The sequence below is a fragment of the Homalodisca vitripennis genome, chromosome 4, assembly GCF_021130785.1.
Source record: "Homalodisca vitripennis isolate AUS2020 chromosome 4, UT_GWSS_2.1, whole genome shotgun sequence".
Taxonomy (NCBI): Eukaryota; Metazoa; Arthropoda; class Insecta; order Hemiptera; family Cicadellidae; genus Homalodisca; species Homalodisca vitripennis.
Genome location: NC_060210.1, coordinates 181,968,421 through 181,991,913, shown reverse-complemented (window position 1 = coordinate 181,991,913; position 23,493 = coordinate 181,968,421). Strand labels below are relative to the sequence as shown.

General features: G+C 34.9%; 1 protein-coding gene across 3 annotated transcripts in view; it reads left to right on the top strand.

Annotated features, from left to right (window-relative positions):
* Positions 1-101: 101 nt before the first annotated feature.
* Positions 102-23,493, top strand: part of LOC124360737 — a 30,855-nt gene continuing 7,463 nt past the window's right edge. Inside the window, exons 1-7 of one of the 3 annotated variants that reach the window (XM_046814596.1) lie at positions 503-653; positions 7,599-7,776; positions 8,996-9,143; positions 16,451-17,388; positions 19,012-19,194; positions 21,494-21,527; positions 23,061-23,138. In XM_046814596.1, the coding sequence (XP_046670552.1) occupies positions 638-653; positions 7,599-7,776; positions 8,996-9,143; positions 16,451-17,388; positions 19,012-19,194; positions 21,494-21,527; positions 23,061-23,138 (1,575 nt within the window). In that variant the 5' untranslated portion in view covers positions 503-637. Of the gene's footprint in view, positions 654-7,598; positions 7,777-8,995; positions 9,144-12,786; positions 13,472-16,450; positions 17,389-19,011; positions 19,195-21,493; positions 21,528-23,060; positions 23,139-23,493 lie in introns of those variants that run through there. The other 2 variants (XM_046814595.1, XM_046814594.1) reach the window with 2 other exon arrangements.

Here is a 23,493-nt window from a genome sequence, read left to right as displayed (position 1 = left end):
GGAGAGAGGAGTTTTCGGAGTTTGTCGTGAAGTGCGAGCGTGGCAGGCCGATCGTGTACTGGGAGAGGGGGGGTTGTCATGTGACAGCCTTGCTCTATTGTCGACGCGCCAGTTCCCTCCCCCTCCCCGCGTTGTGGTCGATAATACCGATTCGTCTGCCCGAATTTCTTGTCCCGTTCTCATCTTTCATCGTCTGAGATATTCAGCTATCAATTTTAGAGAAACATCCCCATAGCTGCAGTTAATAACCCCTATACGTATTACAATAAATACATCAGACACCGAGGACGTTGTTTGGAGATGTTTTATTTTTAATTATAGACCGGTATCTTTCAAATTGTGTCTTACTGCTAACCACAAATGAATTACATCAAAGGATCACGTACTGACTGCAGTCTGCTGACAAGGGATAATTATCTGTACATTCGCAACAAAGTGCGGAACGGCAAGGTGTACTTGAGGTGCCGCTTGAAGACCTGTGAATGTACTGCCCAGTGGGAGCCGGCAGGAGACAGGTTTACCACCACCAGCCCACACAACCACGCTGCCGACCCTATTGATGTTGAGGTACTGAAACTTAAGGCGGAAATCAAGTCTCAGGCTAGCTGGGATAATAGGCCTTTCAAAAAGGTCTTCGATGAAGTATGTACAAAGTAAGTATATTAACCGATGTATCTACTTTTAAGTTTACGGCTAATTAAGACATTGGGTCATATATTAATACCTATGCCCGATGTCTAAATTTATATATGAATAATTTCAACGTAAATCATTTAAACAGACTATAATTCTCCATTGGGTTATTTATTTGATACATGCGTTTAAAATTGTTAATAGCACAAACTTAATTGCTTGAAAATTGATCACAATTCTTATTAAAAAAACAGCGTATTAAATTTGGCAGTTACAGTAATTACAGCACGCAATTTTCAACTTTAGACTCCTTGCGAGCCGTTCACAGAATGGAATACGAAAAACATATCATTGGCGCATTGGACACCTGACCCGTGGGAGGGCGGTTTTGAATTATTATTCAGGCTATTTTGCAGACAATTTAATTCTAATAATGTTTTGTAATATTAAAAAGTACAATTTTACATTCCCATTAATACACATCAATACACCTCATGGTCCGTGGCAAGAATACTATACAGATTTCGCTTCTTCAAAAGTACTCAAATTCGTTTAGTATTCAAAAAGGAATTTTATTTTAATTTTTTTAATACACTTTACCAGTGACGGATCCTAAGGAGGAGCCATGGCACCCTCCAAGATTTTGAAAAAAGTGTTTAAGTAAAAAAATAATTACATTCGTATTGTATACTGTATAAATAACATTCATTGAACTGAACATGAAATGAACTTAAAGTATGAGTTAATTTCTTTCCAAACATTTTATTTTTTTGTTGTGTTCATAAGCAAAATCTCCTGTTAAAATAATTATAATGGTAAACAAAGCCAAGGATTCTCCCGAAAATCAGTAGGCCTACTGGAACCGTCCATGCACTTTACGCTCTGATGACTCATCTTAAGGTATGATCAATATGCATCCAAAATCTTTTTAGTGTTTCTTTAAAAGTATTCTCTTAACATTTAAATGATAAGTGCATACAAGTTTCAGATTTGTTCTGAATAACCAATAAAAATATAAAACAAATACTAACATGACCTCGGAGGTGTATTAATTACATATTTAAAATGAGAATAATAATAATAATAATAATCTCTTTATTGCATTTTTTTAGACAATATAACATTGTAATCGTCATAAACAAAAATAAATAGTCCCAACTATACCTTCATACACATTCACACTTACAATTCATACATTCGCTCAGACACATTCAAACTGACTCCAGATCCAAAGCAAACATATACATACCGACTCCAGATCGAGAGCAAACACATACAAACTGATTTTAAATACAGTGCAAATTTAGACCTCCCAGCGGCTCGTCATGAATTCATCGACAGAATAAAACGCTTTTGACACCAAAAGGCATTTGAGACGAGTTTTAATTGATTTTGATTGTTGGAACTTTTTATACTCTCAGGGAGCTTGTTGATGAGTCTGATACCAACTTGTTGCGGGAGGTGGTGTGATAACGTCAATCAGTATTGGCTAGTACGAAAATTGTCCCTGTCTTTTGTCCCATATTGGTGAACGTCACCGCCACGAACCAAAACACACTTTGATTTGAAGTACGTGATCACCTCAAAGAATGTAGAGGCAGGGCAAAGTCAGCAACCCCAACTCCCTGAAAGATTCCCTGCACGACTCTATAATTCAGCTTTGCAATGATTCTGATTGCTTTTTTTTGGAGCTTGAAAAAAACTCTTTCCATTTTGTTTCTGGCACAACCTCCCCAGAGTCTCACTCCATACGCAAAGTGTGGGTGGATTAAGCCGAAATAGGCCATTTTTAAAACTCTGAGGGGACATAATTAATAATGCATAGTATAGATGTTCCCATAAGGAACTTAATACTGAATATAAATTATAAACCATCATTATTAACAGATAGTCACAATTTAACAATTCATTACCGTTCAGACACTAAAATCTAAGGTTGTATAGTGAAAGGTTTACAGATTTGAGACGAGTTATATTTGGACTTTATCCCCCTGTTAAAGCAGAGCCTCAGATGAGCTAATGGCGGTTAACAGTGGATCGCACCATAGAGCAAGAAGAATGGAGTAATAGAGTGGAAGTCGATGTTAAAAGTCGTTGTAAAGGTTACATTTCAACACACTCTCACATAGTACCCAATCTAGCTCACCGGAAACTGGAGGCCCTATTTTCTGACACCTTATACGTGGCGCCAATTGAAATGTATTAATACGATATTGATACTACCAAAAACTAGTAATAATTCTGTCGACTTTGGTTAGAAACATTTCGCTGTAACCATTCAGTTGTTTTATACTACCAACATACAACACGAAAGGTGTTAAAAAGTTAAAAGAATTGGAACTGAATTTGTAAGTATACTGAAGACTGTTTTAAATAATTAAATTAAACGTGAATAAATATGGCAATGTTGATAAATCAGTTGTAACTCACAACTAGAACAGTAAAAAACGTAAATAATGAAGAACCACATGGGCACATAAACCCTAGGCTTATAAACCCTCAGCCAATCAGAAACGTGGTGGTACTATGACTAAACGCCCTTTTCAGTATGGTACCCAACTTGCGCCCATAACCGAAGAAGAGGCGAACATTGGCCCGGCACCATAATATGGCACCATTATGTGAGTTGACTGGGCCTGGGGTCGCACCGTGGAACCACCTCGATGTTGCAGAGGCCGCCTTCGGGAATTCAGTAAATAGAAGCGGAATATTTTAAATGTAGTGTTTCACTTTCTTGCCTTTCGTATCGCAGCAAACATTACCGTTAAACTATAATGCCAAGCTCGTGCGCGTGTGTATAGAAAAGTTGATACACATTTACCTAGTCTATTATTAATAAAATAATAATCAAAACATAAGCAAATTCCAACAATTATGCCTTTAAAACGTAAACATTTATTGAAATTTATAAAATTCCTTTATTCTGTCACATAGCCAAAACCAACAAACATTTATTTAAAGTTGACGAATATATAAATGACACTTTATTGGTAACTGCATTTGTTGGGCGGCTGCATTAATCTATCCAGTTTATGTAATAAATATCGGTTTGGCAGATAACTATAATAATAGCTGCAATTACAGCTTTACCATCAATAGAATAGGGCAATACAAAAACGGATTTTTGTGAACAAAAACACCAAGGTTACCATTACCCGAAGAAACTGAATACTTCAATTGCATACCGCATTGACATTTCTACACAACTATTATAATTTTCAAGTTTGCTCTTAAGTCACCAAAAACTAAATCAACTTTTCCCCCAAAATTAATATTCATCTGACAATGAGAATTTAAGTTTTGGTGTGCACCTAAAATTCCTTATTCAAGTCTATGTTCGGATGCCCTTTTCTTGTGAGGAATTTACAGGTTGAGATGAAATTCCGCAACAATAATTGATGCCTTACTCGGAAAGCACAGCCTATAAGGGGTTGGGATAACTCCAGGGGTCAATGAGGTAAGGAAGGGATGAAACAAATCGGCAATTTCTCTTACCAAGCCCAAATGTTATAACGAAATAGTTTTACAACGTTTCAATCTAGGATTATTCAGCCCGAATACTTATAGGTACACAACTTGGTTCACCCCCTTACAAATCTAATTAACACACAGAAGGTTCATCACTCAAGTAGAGCGAGATGGTCTCTGCTAGTTCAAAACAATAGCGATAATTATCAAACAAACAATTGAAAAATCGTCAATCTTCTCAAACGCTTGAAATACTCCGGCCTATTATTATTCCGCTATGAGTACCTCTACTGTTCACCACCTTACAGGTTTACACTGTAGGTTCGAGCGAGGTAGTCTCCCCTAGTTCAAAAGTAATAATGGTAATAAATAAACAAACCAAAACACGACAACCGACTGATTTATGATTGGTAATAAAATGGAGCTACTCTACAATAAATCTCTACTATAATACATGTAGATAACACCTTCACTGCGCCTCAATAGTACGCACCAGAGTCTGTTGCTGTCGACGTGTTAAGCTACTCTACAATACATCTCTACTATAATACATGTAGGTTCGAGCGAGGTAGTCTCCCCTAGTTCAAAAGTAATAACGGTAATAAATAAACAAACCAAAACACGACAACCGACTGATTTATGATTGGTAATAAAATGGAGCTACTCTACAATACATCTCTACTATAATACATGTGGATAACACATTCACTGCGCCTCAATAGTACGCACCAGAGTCTGTTGCTGTCAACGTGTTAAGCTACTCTACAATACATCTCTACTATAATACATGTGGGTAACACCTTCACTGCGCCTCAATAGTACGCACCAGAGTCTGTTGCAGTCAACGTGTTAAGCTACTCTACAATACATCTCTACTATAATACATATGGGTAACACCTTCACTGCGCCTCAAAAGTACGCACCAGAGTCTGTTGCAGTCAATGTGTTAAGGTACTCTACAATACATCTCTACTATAATACATATGGGTAACACCTTCACTGCGCCTCAATAGTACGCACCAGAGTCTGTTGCTGTCAACGTGTTAAGCTACTCTACAATACATCTCTACTATAATACATGTGGGTAACACCTTCACTGCGCCTCAATAGTACGCACCAGAGTCTGTTGCAGTCAACGTGTTAAGCTACTCTACAATACATCTCTACTATAATACATATGGGTAACACCTTCACTGCGCCTCAAAAGTACGCACCAGAGTCTGTTGCAGTCAATGTGTTAAGGTACTCTACAATACATCTCTACTATAATACATATGGGTAACACCTTCACTGCGCCTCAAAAGTACGCACCAGAGTCTGTTGCAGTCAATGTGTTAAGGTACTCTACAATACATCTCTAATATAATACAGGGTTAGCCAGTGAAACGGGAAGATTGGAGAAGGCCTTGACAGTTGGAATGTGAGTGGTTGGGGTAATAGTGGCCGGCTCCTTTCTACCTGCGGGTCCCGCCATTTAGTTGAGATGGATCGTTGGACGAATGAACATCGCGGCTACGCGGTTAAAGCATATTATACGAATGGTGAGAGTTTGGTGAAAAAGCGACGTGCTTATCTACGCCATTTCAACATACCGCGCAACAGGCGCGGTCCTGTTCCTTCGGATAATGCAATTCATTCGTGGATAAACAACCTTGAACAAACTGGATCAACGTTTAAAAAACGAGGTGGAAGTGCAAAAGCCGTTCGAACCCCTCAAAATATCGCTACTGTTCAACAGGCAATGCTCAGAAGTCCACTCCGATCTGCCAAACAACATGCTCTACGCCTTCGAATAAGTAACACTTCGGTGAGAATGATTCTTCATCAAGATTTAAATTTTCACCCATACAAAATACAGATTGTGCAATCTCTCAAACCAACTGACCATCAGAAACGATTACAGTTTTGCGAGGAAATGGCCAGAAGACTTGAAGAAAATGTCTACCAAGTAAACAAATTGTGGATGAGCGATCAGGCGCATTTCCACCTCTCTGGTTTTGTTAATAAACAAAACTTCAGATACTGGTCTGAGGAAAACCCTGGCGCACTTCATGAAACGCCTCTTCATACTGAAAAAGTGACGGTTTGGTGCGCAATGTCAGCAAGAGGAATCATAGGCCCATTTTTCTTTGAGAATAGCAATGGAAGTGCTGTGACTGTGCGTTACGTTGCAATGATCCAGAACTTTCTTACGCCACAACTCTCCCGTTTTCCAGTAAATGAACACACAATGTTCCAACAAGATGGGGCAACAAGCCACACTGCAAGAGTTGCTATGAATGCTGTGAATGCTTTCTTTCCAGGTGGCATCATTTCCCGAAACGGGGATATCCCTTGGCCCCCTCGCTCTCCAGTTTAGACAGCCTGTGAATTTTTTCTATGGAGTTACTTAAAAATAAGAGTTTTTCAGAACGATCCACCTAGAACTATCTCTGCCCTAAAAAAACGAATTCGGGACGAAATCGAAGGAATACCAGTCAATATGCTGCAAAATGTCATGAAAAACTTCCAGGCCCGGCTGTAGCAGTGCATAGATTCCAATAGAGGACATATGACAAGTATTATATTCGAAAAATAATTTTTTTCACTTATTGTACAGTAAATGGCTACCTTTTTTCTTTATATTTATAAACATTAAATAATAAAATTAATTTTCTTAAAGAATTAGTTACTTGTTTAAATCTTCCCGTTTCACTGGCTAACCCTGTACATGTGGGTAACACCTTCACTGCGCCTCAAAAGTACGCACCAGAGTCTGTTGCAGTCAATGTGTTAAGCTACTCTACAATACATCTCTACTATAATACATGTAGATAACACCTTCACTGCGCCTCAATAGTACGCACCAGAGTCTGTTGCAGTCAACGTGTTAAGCTACTCTACAATACATCTCTACTATAATACATGTAGATAACACCTTCACTGCGCCTCAAAAATACGCACCAGTCTGTTACAGTCAACGTGTTAATCCTTATTTTTAGTCGTAGAATACATCCAAATAATTAATATGCATCCAAACGCGTTCTAGTGTTTTCGGCGTTTTTATGGATTATTTATATCAAAATCTCGAACTTTGTTGTACATCAACGTTTAAGTAAAGAATACACATTAAAAAAAAATTTAAATCGTTTGTTTGGTATTAATTATATCTTTAAAATGTGAAATCGTCCATAATGCTGGCATCAAATATAAGAATGTAAAACTACATAGGTTTAACATAGTTCTTATGGAAAAACTCAATATCCTTTTACTGCAGCCTGCTCTTAATTTGATGATCGTATTTGTTCGTCGGTAATAAAGTATTGGAAAATTGCTGATTTACTTACTACAGATATAATTAATACTAGTTCAATTAATGCAAGACTTGCCTACAAGAATGTTGGTAGATTCGCGAACATAATTGGTTGTCTGACATTTTTTGTTTTGTTTACTGTAATTGCACTTTAAACAATGTATAGTATAAAATGTACATCGACATGTAAATACTAAAATTACAGATATTCCCGAGAGGCAGTTACTAGAGTGGATTTTCCTCTGTTCTACAATTCGATCAGAAGATCTCGTAGTCGCCTTTTTCCGTCATTGCCCCCTTTCAGAAAAACGAGAAAAAGGACGAAAGTTCAGAATGGTAGTGAGGAATCGAGTCTTGAGATGTCTGCAGTCTCGGTCACTCAGGTACCGTATCAAATTCAATGCAAAACTGTTAGTGCTTTATCACTGTCAATATAATTTAAAAAGTACTTTCTTAGCCATTTTATTGACCTTACAATATTAAGTTATGTAGTTAATGTCAATATTGTAATACACCAATGTTTCAATTTGCAGAAGGTTTCACATTAATATCTTAATATTGAAAAAAGAATAAAATTAATTCCTCTTTCTTTGAGATATCCAAATAATTTTAAAATTGATAGCATTTTAGTTTTAAATTTTAAATTTAGATATTTATCCAATATTCCATAAGTGCATCTACTGTGTGAAACGCACTGAACAATAAGCATTGTTTCAGTACTCTTTTGAATAATTTGTCATTGGTTTGTAATTTAATTGATTGTAAAAATATTTGTTGTTTTTTGTAAAAAAAAGATTGTTGTAAAATTTTACTCCGACTTGTAACGGAAGATTTCATAAATAAATGTAGGAAAAAGCATTTGATAACATCGCGATTTCCCTCAAATATATTTACATTTTTAATGCAGTTTAGTTTCTAAAATATATTGTTAACGATATGCGAATCAGTCTAGATAGTAGCCTACATTTGAGTAAGAAGTATAGTGTGGCAGTCAGTTTTATGTCATTAGAGTAGAGTGGGGCAAAAGTTCGTGGCGGGTAAAAGTTCGCACTGGGGTAATTTTAGTGTTGTGAGAGTTGCAGTTGGCCAACTTGCTCATCAGTGTAATGGTCTCAAAGTAGTAGCTGCGTCAACGTAGTTTCGTACTTCCAGATACCTTGATAATACAACTATGAGGTAAGTTACAAATTAATACTTTCTGATGTAATATTTCGAGTTTTTGCAAACAGTTAATTAGACTGATAACATTTACTTTTCAATTAAAACCGCATATAATCTGAAAGCACAGTGAACAACGTGTACAGTGATGCTATTGACAGTTCTCAATTTCTCCGCTAGATTGTAGCACTAAGCAAATAATGTAATTGCAGGATGTGGGGCAAAGATTCGCACTGCGCGGTGGGGCAAATGTTCGCATGCGAACTTTTGCCCCACCACCGTGATATAGTTACTTGTTTAAAAAGAACACTAATAGGTCTAATATTCTTAAGGGAATAAAATATTTCTTTATTCCCAAAGCAACTAATTATTTTAATTTGTTGAAAATATATTATGTTTAATTATTTTTAGGCTCCAATACTAAAAATTTCAATTTTTTCCCAGAAATTACAAGAGAAAAACTGATCGGAAAACAATAACTGAAGGAATGCTACAAATAGCACGACAGAAGTTAGAAGCTGGTATCTCTATAAGGCAGATAGCGAGGGAGTTTGGAGTATCGGATACAGGTTTACGGAAACGTCTGAAACAGGTAGTCATTTCGTTAATAATTTTGATTATATTAATTAGATCTACATGCGATATCCCACTAATTTACTAACTACAATTACAATTTATTTACTAATTTACAAAAAATGTTCAGGCCGAGATAAAACTAGATACCGAATACAGCCAAATGACACAAGCTTTTTTTAGGGCTTTGGAGTAAGTAAGCTGGGGCGCTTGCACTTAAGTTTTGACGGCAGCCTGAGGAGTAAACAAGAAAAAGAATTGGCGGAGCACTGTAAGAAGTTAGACACATGTTTTTACGGACTCACCTTCAAAGACCTTCTTCGAATAGCATATGATTATGCTGACACCAACGGGATACCACATCCCTTCAACAAGGAAACCAAACAGGCAGGTAAAGATTGGGGTTTGAGTTTTTTAAAAGGTCACAAGTTGAGCCTTCGCACACCAACAAAGACCAGTATAGCTAGAATCATGGGCTTCAACAAGCCTCAAGTGGATCTTTTTTTTTCAAACCTTGAAAACCTCTTGATGAACTACAAATTTCCTGCTTCCCGTATTTTCAATATGGACGAAACAGGAATGAGTACAGTACCCAACAAAACACCCAAAGTTGTTTCCATTCAAGGAAAAAAAGGTGTCGGCAAAGTTTCGTCTGCAGAAAGAGGTCAGTTAACCACTGTCATATGCTCAATGAGTGCTAGTGGAAATTACATACCCCCTGCCATAATCTTTGCCAGAAAAAGGGCCAAACAAGAGCTCATGAATCGAGCTCCTCCTGATTCAATTATGATGTGTTCCGATTCTGGGTACAGTAATTCCGATCTGTTTACCGTTTGGTGGAAACACTTCCAGAATCATGTTGCATCAAATGAAACAAATCCAGCTCTATTAGTCCTGGATAATCATGGATCGCATATCAGTATTGAAAGTATTGAATTTTGTAGGCAGCACAGTATCCATTTTCTCTCTCTACCACCACATAGTAGCCATAGGATGCAACCTCTTGACAGGAGCTTCTTTAAGTCTTTGAAAGATTTTTTTCCCAATCTTGTGACAGATGGCTGTTGAATCATCCAGGTAGAGTAATTACCCAGTTCCAGGTCGCAGAGATCTTTGCTGAGGCATGTGAAAAGAGTGCTACTATGGGAAAAGCGTTAACTGGTTTTAAGGTTTGCGGCATTTTTCCTTTCAATAAAGATACTTTTTCTGAGGAAGACTTCCTCCCAAGTAGTGTTACAGATCAGCCAGTGGAGGAAAATAACCCAAGCCAAGCGTGTGCAGATGAGTCTGGTGCTCCCGATGAAGTCCTGGAAGAGGATGTTGTTGATAATTTCTGCTCAGTTAATGCTGACCATCAGGTCCTCGCAGAGAATGATGTAAGGAACTTTGCTAGAAGTGATAACAATCTTATTAACCCTAAGATAGCTGAGCAAGAAACTTCTAGCAACACACAGTCAACACCGATCAAGAAAACTACACCCAAAACCAGTCAAAAAAATCAAAATCGTTGGGTGTCCCCACAAATGATAACACCTTTACCGAAGCGTACAGGCGTCCAGAAGAGAAAAAGTAAAAAAATGAAATCTGAAATATTTACAAGTTTACCCTTTAAAAATAAGCTTCTAGAAGCCACAGAGATAAAAAAGGAGGCGTTGAAAGAAAAAGCTAGAAAGAAATTGTTGAAAGAAGAAAAGGGGAAACCCCGTGCTAAAGTCCCAACTAAGAAGCCCATTTCGTTAAATGTAGACCTAGAGCAGCCTTCAACCTCATCACAAAAAATTAAGTGCCCAGCTTGTGACGAAGAATACATAAATCCTCCGACTGAAGACTGGGTTCAGTGCTTTTCATGTGGATCATGGTGGCATGAGAACTGTTCAAGCTACGAAGGTGTAGGCCAATATATTTGTGACCACTGCTAACTTTTAAAGAGGTTGTGATACAGTTTTTGTAATCAGGTTGTAACTTTGTATCCAAAATAATATCTACCTAATAATAGATACCTTTGTATTTTCTTAATATGTATAGACTAATAATATGTGTTGATTTATTACTAAGACAACAAATTCAGATTAATTATTATTAGTAAGTAATGTAAAAGTAATTAAGTGTAAGTTCCACTATAGTTAGTATAAAATAGTTTAATTTTTTAAATTTAAGTATTAATTTTGTTTTTTAAACTTCTCCATTTTGTATTTGAACCTAAAATTAACTTTTGAGTTTGTAATCAATACACAAATTTTCAAAATAAAAAATGCGTACTTTTGCCCCACTTAAAGCGGACTTTTGCCCCACTAGCGAGGCAAAAGTTCGCATTTTAACTTTTTTTTTAGATTTTCATTTTTTAGCAGGTTTTTATTAGAATATTTTTATAAAAACATGTCATCCAATAGTTAACATCTTAACCTTACTGTATGCAAAATTTTGTTTTTTTTTTTTTTAATAATTTTACTCGTCACAGGCTGCCGTCAAACTTTAAGTGCAAGCTTTTGCCCCACTCTACTCTACTAGTATTCCATTACCCACGGTTTCGCACACAATTTCGCAGGCTTTGCACGTGTATGGCAAAATTTTATTATTATTGTAATTTACGCTTGTCTTAGTTTTATGTTCCATAGTTGATTTTCTTACCCGATCAAGAATTTTTTTTTAATATTCTAAAAAGATAGAAAATATATATACAGGTCTGAGGCCTACTTCTGTCTACATAGTAACTTTGTCTTTGATATCTGCATTATACTATTGACCAAACAATGCATACAACTGAAAAATGTACAGTTAAAAGTATATTTTTACTACAACTTTTAATTTTCTGATCTGGATATTTGCTTACTCTGTGTTCAATAGCGGTTGCAAAAAAGGTTAAAATAAGAAAATGATACCATTACGCCTATGCTTTCAAGACTAAATGTAAAAAAGTTGAAAATAGTGGTTAAACTAAATAACATATTGTGCTGTCATTTAACAATGTTCACACAGAATAGTAATGTTGGTTACATAAAATTTAACAGAGTCTTTAAATTAATATAGTTTATTCTAATGCAACTTAGTTTATTCTAATGCAACTTCAGAGACCAAGATGGGATTTTTCCCAACTTTAGAGACCAGTGGACGAAACCCGGAGGGATTTCCGAAATAAGAATAGGCCTATATGTTAACCAGGGGCCCCAATAATACCCATATAAAAGTTCAGTACAATCGATACAGTAGTGTTTATGTGTTTGAGAAACATTCACACGAAAATACACACATATACAGACAGACATATATCATAGATTTTTATATCATGCTATAGACAATAGTTCTTTAACTCACAGTTCTATTATAATAGTAGTTAAAATAAAAAAGTAAAAATATGTATTGGTAATATGTAAATTAGAATAGTTGCAAAATTACGAATTGTAGGCGGTCGATAGTAAAGTACTAGAATTATGCACGTAATTAAATAACCATTACAAGTAATCAGCTCGGGCAACTGGCAGTGTTATATCACATTACGTATGGTTCAACACTGCAACAAGAACACAACACACGCGTGGCGTGAGCTCTCTCTCTCTCTCTCTCTCTCTCTCTCTCTCTCTCTCTCTCTCTCTCTCTCTCTCGCTCTCCTGCCGATCTCCCCCTCTCTCTCTCTATAATCCGCCCCGCCATCCAGTCGACACGCCGCGCCCGGCCAGTAATCCGACCTCGAGCTCAGAGTCTGACAGAGCGGAGAACTGTGACAGTTGCCAGCGTTAGAAGTCCATTACATCACCCTGTGTTCAGTTTCATAACTAGATATATGCAATCGAGTTTTGTCAGCATGTCAATCGATTTAATTTAACTAATAGAACGTGTTATTGTTTGATGTGTACAATGTCTGTGTGTGAAAAACGGAAACACAAAACTTTGACTTTATCGGAAAAAGCTGAAATAATCAGAAGAGTCGAAAATGGTGAAAAGCTTATTGATTTAGCGGCTGTTTACGGTGTCGGCCGTGCCACAGTGTACGACATCAGGAAAAATAGGGACAAAATTGTTGGTTTCATGAGAGACAATGATGGTGCATTCAAGGAGAGGAAAACTTTGAAGTTAGGGGGTTACCCACAAGTGGAAGAAGCGCTTTACAAGTGGTTTGTTCAAGAGGTAGACAACAACAGTTCTATCACAGGTGAAATGATCAGGGACAGAGCAAGAATTATCTACAAAGAAATCATGAACAAAGACGATTTCAGAGCCAGCGAGGGCTGGCTTGATAAATTCAAAAAACGTTATGGAATCCGTGCGTTGTTTTCTGGTGGGGGCAAGTTACAATATGAGATTGGCTTAGTCAACACTTCCGTTGGCGATGTCTTTACAGATCTTGATCAGGTGGGTTTATACGGCATTAAGGTTTTTATATAGCCTATTTATATGTGGATGTATGTGTAAATATGTATAAATTGTATTAAATTTATGAGAGCCTGGACGCAACAAAAAAATAATAATAATAGGCAAAACACAGTTAGAATGATAAGGGCGGAATTTTCCATTCAACTGTTCAGCATTGTACGATCAATATCACATAATGTACCGCTGCCGCACAGGAGATAAGATAAAATTCCACAAAAGATAGCCAACAAAGCGAGAGACTGATTTTTATGACGTTAATTAACGAACAATAGGTACACATTAAAATAATAAATAACTGTTGGTTCAGAATCTAGAAATAAAAGTAGTGATCTTCAAGCTGTGAAAAATATTCTCTCCTTCCTTTAAACACGTTTAATTAGTGAGAAGTGGGAGTCTGATTTCTGGAGCATATGGCATTTGAATATTTATTATTGATAAAATTGTGTAACTAGTATTATAATCAAAGCTATGACGAATAAAACAAAGAACTTTTCCATCTGGTTGGTGTTGGGACTTCTTTGGACCGCGGGTTAAGCGTTAAGACTGCCACTTTGTTCAGGATTGTGTCTGGATATTGGGTAGTCCTAGATGATTAGACAATGTTGGACCTTTGTAAAAATATATTTTATTTTCAAGGTATTTATCGATGCGACCGCAGTTCGTTTGCGATTCATAACAAAGTTTTAAACGATTTAGGACGTGGCGTTTGCTATTGCTGGAACTCTAATTAGGCTATAACCATTAGAGTTCCAAGTTAGACCAAGGATCAAGGAGCAAAGTAGACCAAGTTAAATTGTGACAAAAAATAAATTGATTAAACAACAAGTTTAGATGTAGAGAAGTTTATAACTTCCACCACGCTGCTTTCTTGGCATTGCTTGTAAATGCATTGGGAGTCTTAGACCACCGTAGCTAATCTGATTTCTGGAGATATGATAAGATGTACTTTATTCCAGGTTTTTGATATTGGAGTGTCTGTGAAGGTAGCGGGGACTTTCTTTCATTCATATTTGCCATCTGATAAGACCGATAGATTCATAATAGGTTTTTTTTTAATATCAGTGACAATCCAGACAATACGCTTTTATCTGATCACGTATGTGGTTATAATTAAATGCAGGAAATTTAGTTATTTTGAAAGGGCGGAATTGAAAACTGAATGAATAAATTGTATGTTGTATTATTTTTAGTTACTTATTGACCAAATTAGATACTACGTAATTTAGAATACTGAAGCCAGAACAATGCTAAGATAAAACAACAAATGTAATAAACCATTACAGCGTAGTATAGAAGAGAGAAGGACTCGACAGATTACACACAATCCAATTATATCCATGTCAGAACGCTGCTGAATAATTTTATAGTGCTGTTCTTAGGCCTGTTGACCCCCAGAATCGATAACGTCCTATCGTAAATCAAGAGGAGCAAAGTAGACCAAGTTAAATTGTGACAAAAAATAAATTGATTAAACTTCAAGTTTAGATGTAGAGAAGTTTATAACTTCCACCACGCTGCTTTCTTGGCATCTCTGAACCGATCGAAGTTTCATTCTGTCTTAAAGTTGGATGGAAAGAAAATTTACTATCGTTTAACAAATTCAAATGCATTAGGTGTTACCAGAAAATATAAAGCCACAATACCAGCCTTTGCCACAATATAAAAAGCGCCCAGAAGAAAAATTGTAGAAAAATAAAATTGGACATAATTTAACTAGTTCACCATATATACACAGCAGCAAGAGAATACTGAAAAATAAAGGTATGAAAGCGTAGGTGAGAAAGGAGAGCAAAAGTTAAGAAGCCTATTAAAGTCCCAACTAAGAAGCCCGTCTTGTAATTTTCAATAAAAGCCTTCAACTTCAATAGAAAAACTATGTCCTTTTTTCTTGTGTTTAAAAATACATTCCTTCCTAAAGATTCCTTTATTGAAGGTTGGCTGGATTAACTGCTTTTCACGTGAATCTTGATGCTATAGACAGTTATGTTAATAAAAGTGAAGTAGAATTCATTCGTGACCACTGTTAATTCTTTGAATATTTTATTGGAATATTAGTTCACTCATTCAAAGATCTATAAATAGAATTTTCTCAATAATTATTATAATAAAATGTGTTTTTGACAACCTCATTCAAACAGAACATTAATTTCTTACACGTGTATATGTATATTAGAATATTAAAAGATCCTTAAACTTGTCACCAATAAATTGACTCACTATATACAAATTGACTCACTAGTACAAATTCTATTATTTGATATCATAACTTAAGTTGTGACTACAATATCAACGGAATGAATATATACTAAGTGCCCTGCCCTTAACATATGAACAGTTATGAATTTTTAAACCTTGTTTGGGATTATATCTAACATCAAGGGAGGGATTTTATGAATTTCAAAAGTACCTGCTCTCCTCCACAATAATGGACGGGTGGGCGGCAGCTAAATAATTTTGATTAATATTATCCACGACTTAATACTTTAAATTTGATATCTTAATAAGATAAACCCAATAACACCTAGAAACCCAAATTCTGATCTATCCAAAACAACTTTAGTTTATTAGATTTTTATATGACCCAAACATTCATTTTTGGTGTATCAAAAATCCCCTAAAAATGGTGGTCATGGGGTTTTAAAAGTAACCTCATCATGTTGTACCTTATTTTAAAGTTGAAATTTTTGTATATCAGTTTAAAATGTAACCTCCAAGTAGAATGTGCAATATTAGTAGATGGAATTTGTATACGATTTTGTTTGTCTCCTGATTTCCGAGAAGATGCTTAGATTATGATGTTATTTTTTAAACTTTTATAAAGATCTGTGATTTTAAATACACGAATTTGAGTCGTTTATATATCCTGAGACCTGATATATATTAAATATTTTAATTTTAACATTCTATATCATTATTGTTATTATAATGAAGCATGTTTAAAAGATTACATTGTTACAGATGGCAGTCAATAATAACAGTGAAACAGCTTTCAAAGAAGAGGAATATTCTAATGATGAAAAATTGCCGGAAGTAGTAGATATGTTACAACCTATGAGAATTAAAGAAGAGGCATTAGAATTGGAAGATTTTGTAGATGTTGACAACAGTTACCAAGAGGCATCCGAGCTACAGGATCAAGACATTGAGAGGAATATATGTAAACCTGTTTTAGAATTAAAAGAACCAAAATTGCCTTTTCAAGAAAAAACAAATGAAAAAAGTAATGAAATAATACGTCTAATGGGTGTTGTCAGCAAACTTGAGAGAGTCTCAGATCAAATAGCAACTGCAACCTTTGGTGATAGTTACGATCAGTTTGGAAAGTATATTGCTACTCTTCTACGAGGACTTCCTCAGAGAACGGTCATTTCCCTGAAACAGCAAATGGTGCAGGCTGTTCTTAATGTTAAACTTGCTGAAGAACAAAACGAATCCATTTCTGAAACTCCTAAAAAATCAGAGAAATTTGCAGTTGTCACTCCTTTGCTGAAAATTTCTGACAAAACAAACTTTGCTTCAGTGAAAACTTTTGCTGATAACTCTCAACATTTATCTAATCTACAGCATCAGATGATATCTGAAAACACCGATATCAGTTGTACTTTTACTGAGAGACCTTCTACTTCTATTCTCCCCACGGGTGGTACATCTTCTACACCAAGCTCAAACTTAACTGGTGATGTCTCAAACCTTAGCAACATTACAGACATTGATACCAATTCTCAAAAGTTTACTATCCCTCAGGGAACACCTAACTCTACCGCAACTCTTCTTCTGGATCATATACCAGAACGAGAGCCCCAGTCTACTTCTCGTCAGCCCTTCACTCAGCACCAAAAAACTGAGCTAAGCGATCATTGTCGTGTGCCAAAGCAACCCAAACTTCTATCTAACAAGTAAGTCTCAAATTGTAATCTAAAAATTGAAATGTTTACCCCATATAGCTAATATTACATGCAGTAGTGGTGTAATCTTGTGTATGTGTTCTTTTTATAAATTGGTTTCCTGCACTGATAAACAAACACCTGAAAACTACTCAAGAAAGATATCTATTTCCTATAAATCGCTGAAAATGGCCCTGTCAAACACACTGACAAGTTTTGAATGTGTTATAAAATTAAAGGTAATAGAAAGTAACTGCTTTTGTTTATCTGATATTGTTTATTACACGTTATAAATATAACTTATAACATAAGTTTATAACATGTTATAAGGAATATATTAGTTTTGAACATTTGTGTACAACAATAAAGGAGCCAATTTATTATTTCGTTTCACGGAATTACAGAGAGAACTAAATAAAAATAACAAATAATAAGAACTTAATTATTACTGATTTGTAAAAAAATCAGCCAGTCTTCTTTGTTTAATTAACATTGGTAAAACACTTCCGGGAAGTACGAACACGCAGATGTTTCCAGGCCATAATTTCCGCTGACAGTCAGATTGTCGCTTAAAATAAACCATTCTAGTTGAGCGTCTATGCATCAGAATGAGTCATGATATCTTCCAACTTCATTATCAGAATGGTTTTCACTGTTCTTTGTTATCGTTGTTCCATTTTTACGTCGGTCATCGCCTCGATACTGATGTTGGTATGAGGCCTATAATTTAAATCTACAAATTTACACTTAGCAATCTCTCGTAGCCAACTACGTAATTAACCAACTACAACATCTTAATTAGTTAACATTTTCAATTTTGTTGTAGTAATTATTAAAAATTATTCTTTTCTGCTAAGAGTTATTGCAACTGGATATAGAAAAGTACTAGTCTCAACAAAGTTGCAGCTCTATTAATTTCAGTAATTGTAGGTAGATTTTGTATACAAAACTACCATTTGCAATTTTCCTCATTGTAGCATTTGAAAGTTCACACCCTTTCCGCGAATAACACATACTATGATAAATGGTTCTAGAAATTAACACATAATATAAACTTTAACATAAAATCATTTAGAGCTTGTACAATATTTGATGTAGGAGAGATTTTTCTTATTTTCCTTTAGATCAGTATCAATGTATAGAGCACATTATTGTAAATAATATGTCAGTACATGTAACTGAATAAATATTATGCTAGGCCAAACGGCCAAATTGAACTAAGTTATCTTTTACACTCCACAATTACGAAACAATTATTGCAACAAGTTAGTGAATGTTAGGCATTATTAAAACTAATGAAGAGGACAGAGAACCAAGTACAACCCCCATGATAGCATGTAATCTATTAAACGCACATAAAATGTTCATTTCAAAGTTAGCAAAATTAAGGAAGCCCAAATTTTTATTCACTGATTTCATTATCTGAATTTCTAATAATTATATGTAATATTTGTAGCTGTAGTAATAAATAAAGGTAAGCAGGACATTTGTTATAAAAAATTGCTTTTTACCTGGATTCTTAATAAAACAACAATACTTAATATTGTTATTTCCATAATAAATATACAGGGTAAGAACAATTATTGTAATAAAAACAAACTTTCTTATTTTAAGTTTTATTTTGAATTTCATTAGAAAATCATGTAAATATCGAGCTGAGCAGCAGATTAAGGAGAACCAGAAGCAATTCCTCTTGTCTAAGGAATCAGAACTGTTAGTGTCTGCCTCCAGCACTGAAGTTCCAACGATACTTCAAAGAAAGAGAAAAGAAAATACAAAGACATATTCTAAGAAAGCTAAAATGTACAACACAAATGTGTAAGTATGATTTTGTTATTTCAACATTCAGTAGTTAAATATAAATAGTTCAACTAACAGGAGTAAAAGGCCTTAGAAGGCACACATATATATTTCTGAACTTGCTGATGAAAATTGTATTAACAAACATTGGTAAAAAAATTAAACAAATCTCTAATGATCTGGTATAGTTGAGTCTAATGTGTTTGATAAATAGTTTTATGCTTTTAAACGCTTAGCTCAAAATAGGATATAAATGTGTATTCTGAAAATGGATATTACTTTGTAATGTCAGTAATTATTCTTGAAGAAACTGTATGTCTGACCTGTTAAGTGCTCTTGAAAAATAAACAGTCCAATCAGTTGATCATGAATCAATGTGGTAACACCATATTTATGTTAATACTAAAACGCTGTTGAAAGGTACGTTCAATTACTGCGTAGGGTTCACTTCTGCCCATGAATGTTGGTTTCGTAAATTTTGAATCATCGATAAATAAAATACACTTTTTTAGTCGATGATGAGTGTTTAACTAAATGCAGTACTCCAAGTGATGGGCTTTGTCTCCTGGATGTAAATGCTGTATGTTTTGTTTATGATAGGGATAGAGTTTGTTATTATTGAGTGTTCTCTACACTAACCCTAAAGATTTTAGAAATACGTCTTGTACTAATACCTGGACTGTGTTCAACAGCAGCAACAATGTTTTCTTCTACAATAATATCATGTTGGGAAGAGCACTCATAATGAAAATAATCTTTGCGCTATGAAGTGATCCTGTTGCTTGTAACATAAGAATATAACATTTGGTAATCTGCGGTAATGGTAATGTCTGTATTCTTCAACAGCGGCCATAGCACTGCCTTCACATACACCATAAATAAACACCATATCGGTGTATTCTTCACTTGTAAATAAGTGTGGCATTATTACTCCAATAATTTAATGATTACTATGAATACACCGATATAAAACTCATTTACTACGAACAGAACAATATGCACATGGACTGAAACCCAGTTATTAGCTTTCAAAATCATTTCAATTCTATAATTCAAATCATATCATTGTTGAACAAGCTTATTGTATTGCAAACTTATGAAATAAAGGTTTCTTGCAAAAAATCATTCTGTGTTTTTAAATCAAATTAAATTAAGCTGTACAGTATGTCAGCAGAACCTGAATGCACTGCTAAAATCAATCTACTCAAGAAAAAAAAACATGAGAAATTATGGATTTCACCCCTTAATCTACCTTACCAAAATTTTAGGAAGACCTTGTTTTAAATGTTGAGATGAAATTCATGCAAAATCTTTCGCTAGCTGTAACTTGCTACCAAATCATTTATATAAACGTTTTTCATTATTTTTACACGTATAATAAGCTCCCACAGTTTCTGTATAACTTCATGAGTCACCCAGTATATTCCTCAACATTAGAAAATATTAAGGTTTTAGGTAAGCCAATACCAAAAAGCTCCTTTGTCACCTTTGAATAACTGTTTAATGATAAAGGTAAAGAACCATTCATTACCAACTTTCAACAGGTACTTTAAAAATTTATCTTTCCATCAGTAACACATATTTTTTCTCTTAATTCAGTTAAAATATTATTAATAGCCACAGCTTATTGAGACAGTTTCAGACTGTGGCATCACGTCCTGCATGAGAATATCGATCAATCTCTGATTATACTGGAAGTATGTCATGTTTACATCATCTACTCATTATTAATCTAGCTGAGTCTAAATAACAACCATGCCCAGGTTAGGTATTACCTCAAAGTCCTCTAACATGAGAATGAGCAGTTAAATTTAGTGCGAATAGTATGACTGCCTTTGATTAACCTTGCTGTGAGTCCTGTGAATACTACTAGGAGAGGTACTAAATTTGTACTTGCAAGCTTGGCCAATAACATTGTTTGGATAATGCTTTCTCATACCGTATAAGAGCATCTAAAGATAATAACTGACCCCCTTATATATATTCTCCTACAACTTAGTGAGTTTTTGTTCTGCATTAGCATTTGTGATTCATCAATCATTGCATTGTTAATAGACCAACTTTGGTGCTGAATCTTTCCACTGTACACCAAACCATTCTAGAGCTAATGTGCAGTCAGGCCTACTCAGACTCTACTTTTGGTCAAACGGGTGGTTTGAAAAATCTGACCTCCCAGCTATGCCGTACTATGCAATAGACCAACTGTGGTGGTTAATCTCTTCACCATAAATCAAACCATATCTCCATTATTAACTCTTGTAAATGTATGCCATTGAGGTTATTTAACAATGCTAAAATAGTGTATTTTATGTTCCAGGAATTCTGATGTTGATTTTCTGATGGATATTGAGGTAAATGTTACACTTGAAATACAGTAGCAATATTTAAAAAAAGTATTAAATTCACAAATCTAGTCAACTACCACTCAAATCAAATACTACCTAGTAAGGTGGCCATTCCCACTATGAGCTCCAAGATGACAGAACGATTCCTTCAGCTTGCTTACCCATGAGCTAGGAGCAGGTTCAAACCTGCCCTGCTAAACCTACCAGTTTAGATAAAAACCTACCAGAACTGATACAAATCCAGTTCCTTTTAAAATTTCAAGTAAATTTACTAAAATTCTGAAAGTGAGTTGACATGTTATTGAAAGAACAACATGTCTTATAGCTATTTTTGCCTGTAGATTTTGTTCCAAGTTAGAATGAACAATTTTTTTTGCACATTTTATTGTATTTTTTACTTTCCATGAAACCTGGCCATCTAGATGAAAATAAAACCTACTTTCAAACTCGGCGTTTAAGAATTTGATGTTGTTAGGCTCTTGTTTCTTTAGTGGTATAATTCTAAAAAGATATGGCAAAAGAGAATGGTTCAGACGGTTTCGAACATTTATATGGGTAGAAGCAATTTTTCTATACATATTGTTTGTACTAATTTTTATCATGAACATGGTATTATTTTTTTTGCCATAATTGTGTTTAAGAAAGTACACTAAACAATTATTTATTTGTTGTATCTTGTTTAGAAAACTTTCCTCTCATTCTTGATTTTGAGCTACAGATTTGACGAGTTCAGTTCTGCTATGTTGTTCCTTCTCAGACTATTTCAGTTAGCGCTTAATACTATATTATCACAAGGCAACTGTTCCCAATAATTAAGAAGAAATCAAGCTAATTCTAACAATAAGTGTAACACATCAATAAACAGACACTAATTGACAGAGACTGGTGTAGTGTGTATGACATATCAACAAGCAGGGAAGATGCTGCACCGGCTGAAGAAGACGTGTTAAAGGTGGAGGGGAGGAGATAGTAAGCTAGAAACGGTTAGTACAACAAATGAGTACAACAATGTCACAAGTACCAACCAAGATCAAACCTTAGTAGTGGTTATTTTATTTATGTCATATAATGTTCTCTCAATTTCAGCCGTGGCAACGCTAGTGCTCAGCAACTGCGGTCACACTTCAGCACAACTCAGATTAGGGCATAGCCTGTTCACAAGATCAGAACTTGGTTAACGGTTAAGTAACTTGGTTGTTGATTAACTGAAAGGCTTTATTTGCAATAAATTAAAAACAGTATTTAAAAAACTTTATTACAGTACTTCTCTATTTGATTTAAATACCATAAAAGTACCCAATGACTAAATTTACACTTAGGTTGAGTGAAATTGAATTCAATTGTCTCTGCCATCTCTTGTGCCCTCCAAGTTGCCCAAAACCTTTGCACATGTGGCCAAGTGCCCACTCTGCCTATTTATAAAACAACCACGGTTAATAAAGTAGTATGCCAATGCATTAAAGCAGAGAAAGAGAAGGCAAATGAAATTTATTTATTCATAATTTTAACAAAATTCATTTATATTTTGCTGTGTTGTAGGAAAATGAAGAATCGACCAACATGAAACAGAATCAAGACAGCTCATTTGAAACAGTTTTCTGTGATCCTTTACCAGAGGTAGGATGAAAACCTTTTTTTAGAAATAACTAATTGAAAGGTAAATTAAAACTCTGAATAACACATAAAATATCTCACAATAGTATATTTTAGTGATTTCATTTATAAAGATCATAGTATATAGTAAAATGAGTTCTTGCTAAATTTATTTTGTTTCTAAACTAATTTTACTTTTTTGATGTCTTTATGTAATTCTGCTTTAGACTCTGGCAATCATCATAGTTGATTGTATACGTAGAAATTATAAACGAATTTTAAACATGTATTTTTATAAAGTGTTGGTTTTGTAACAAATTAGTTTACATATATTTCTATAATAATCACACTTTGCAAAAGTAACAAACATTAATTTTTT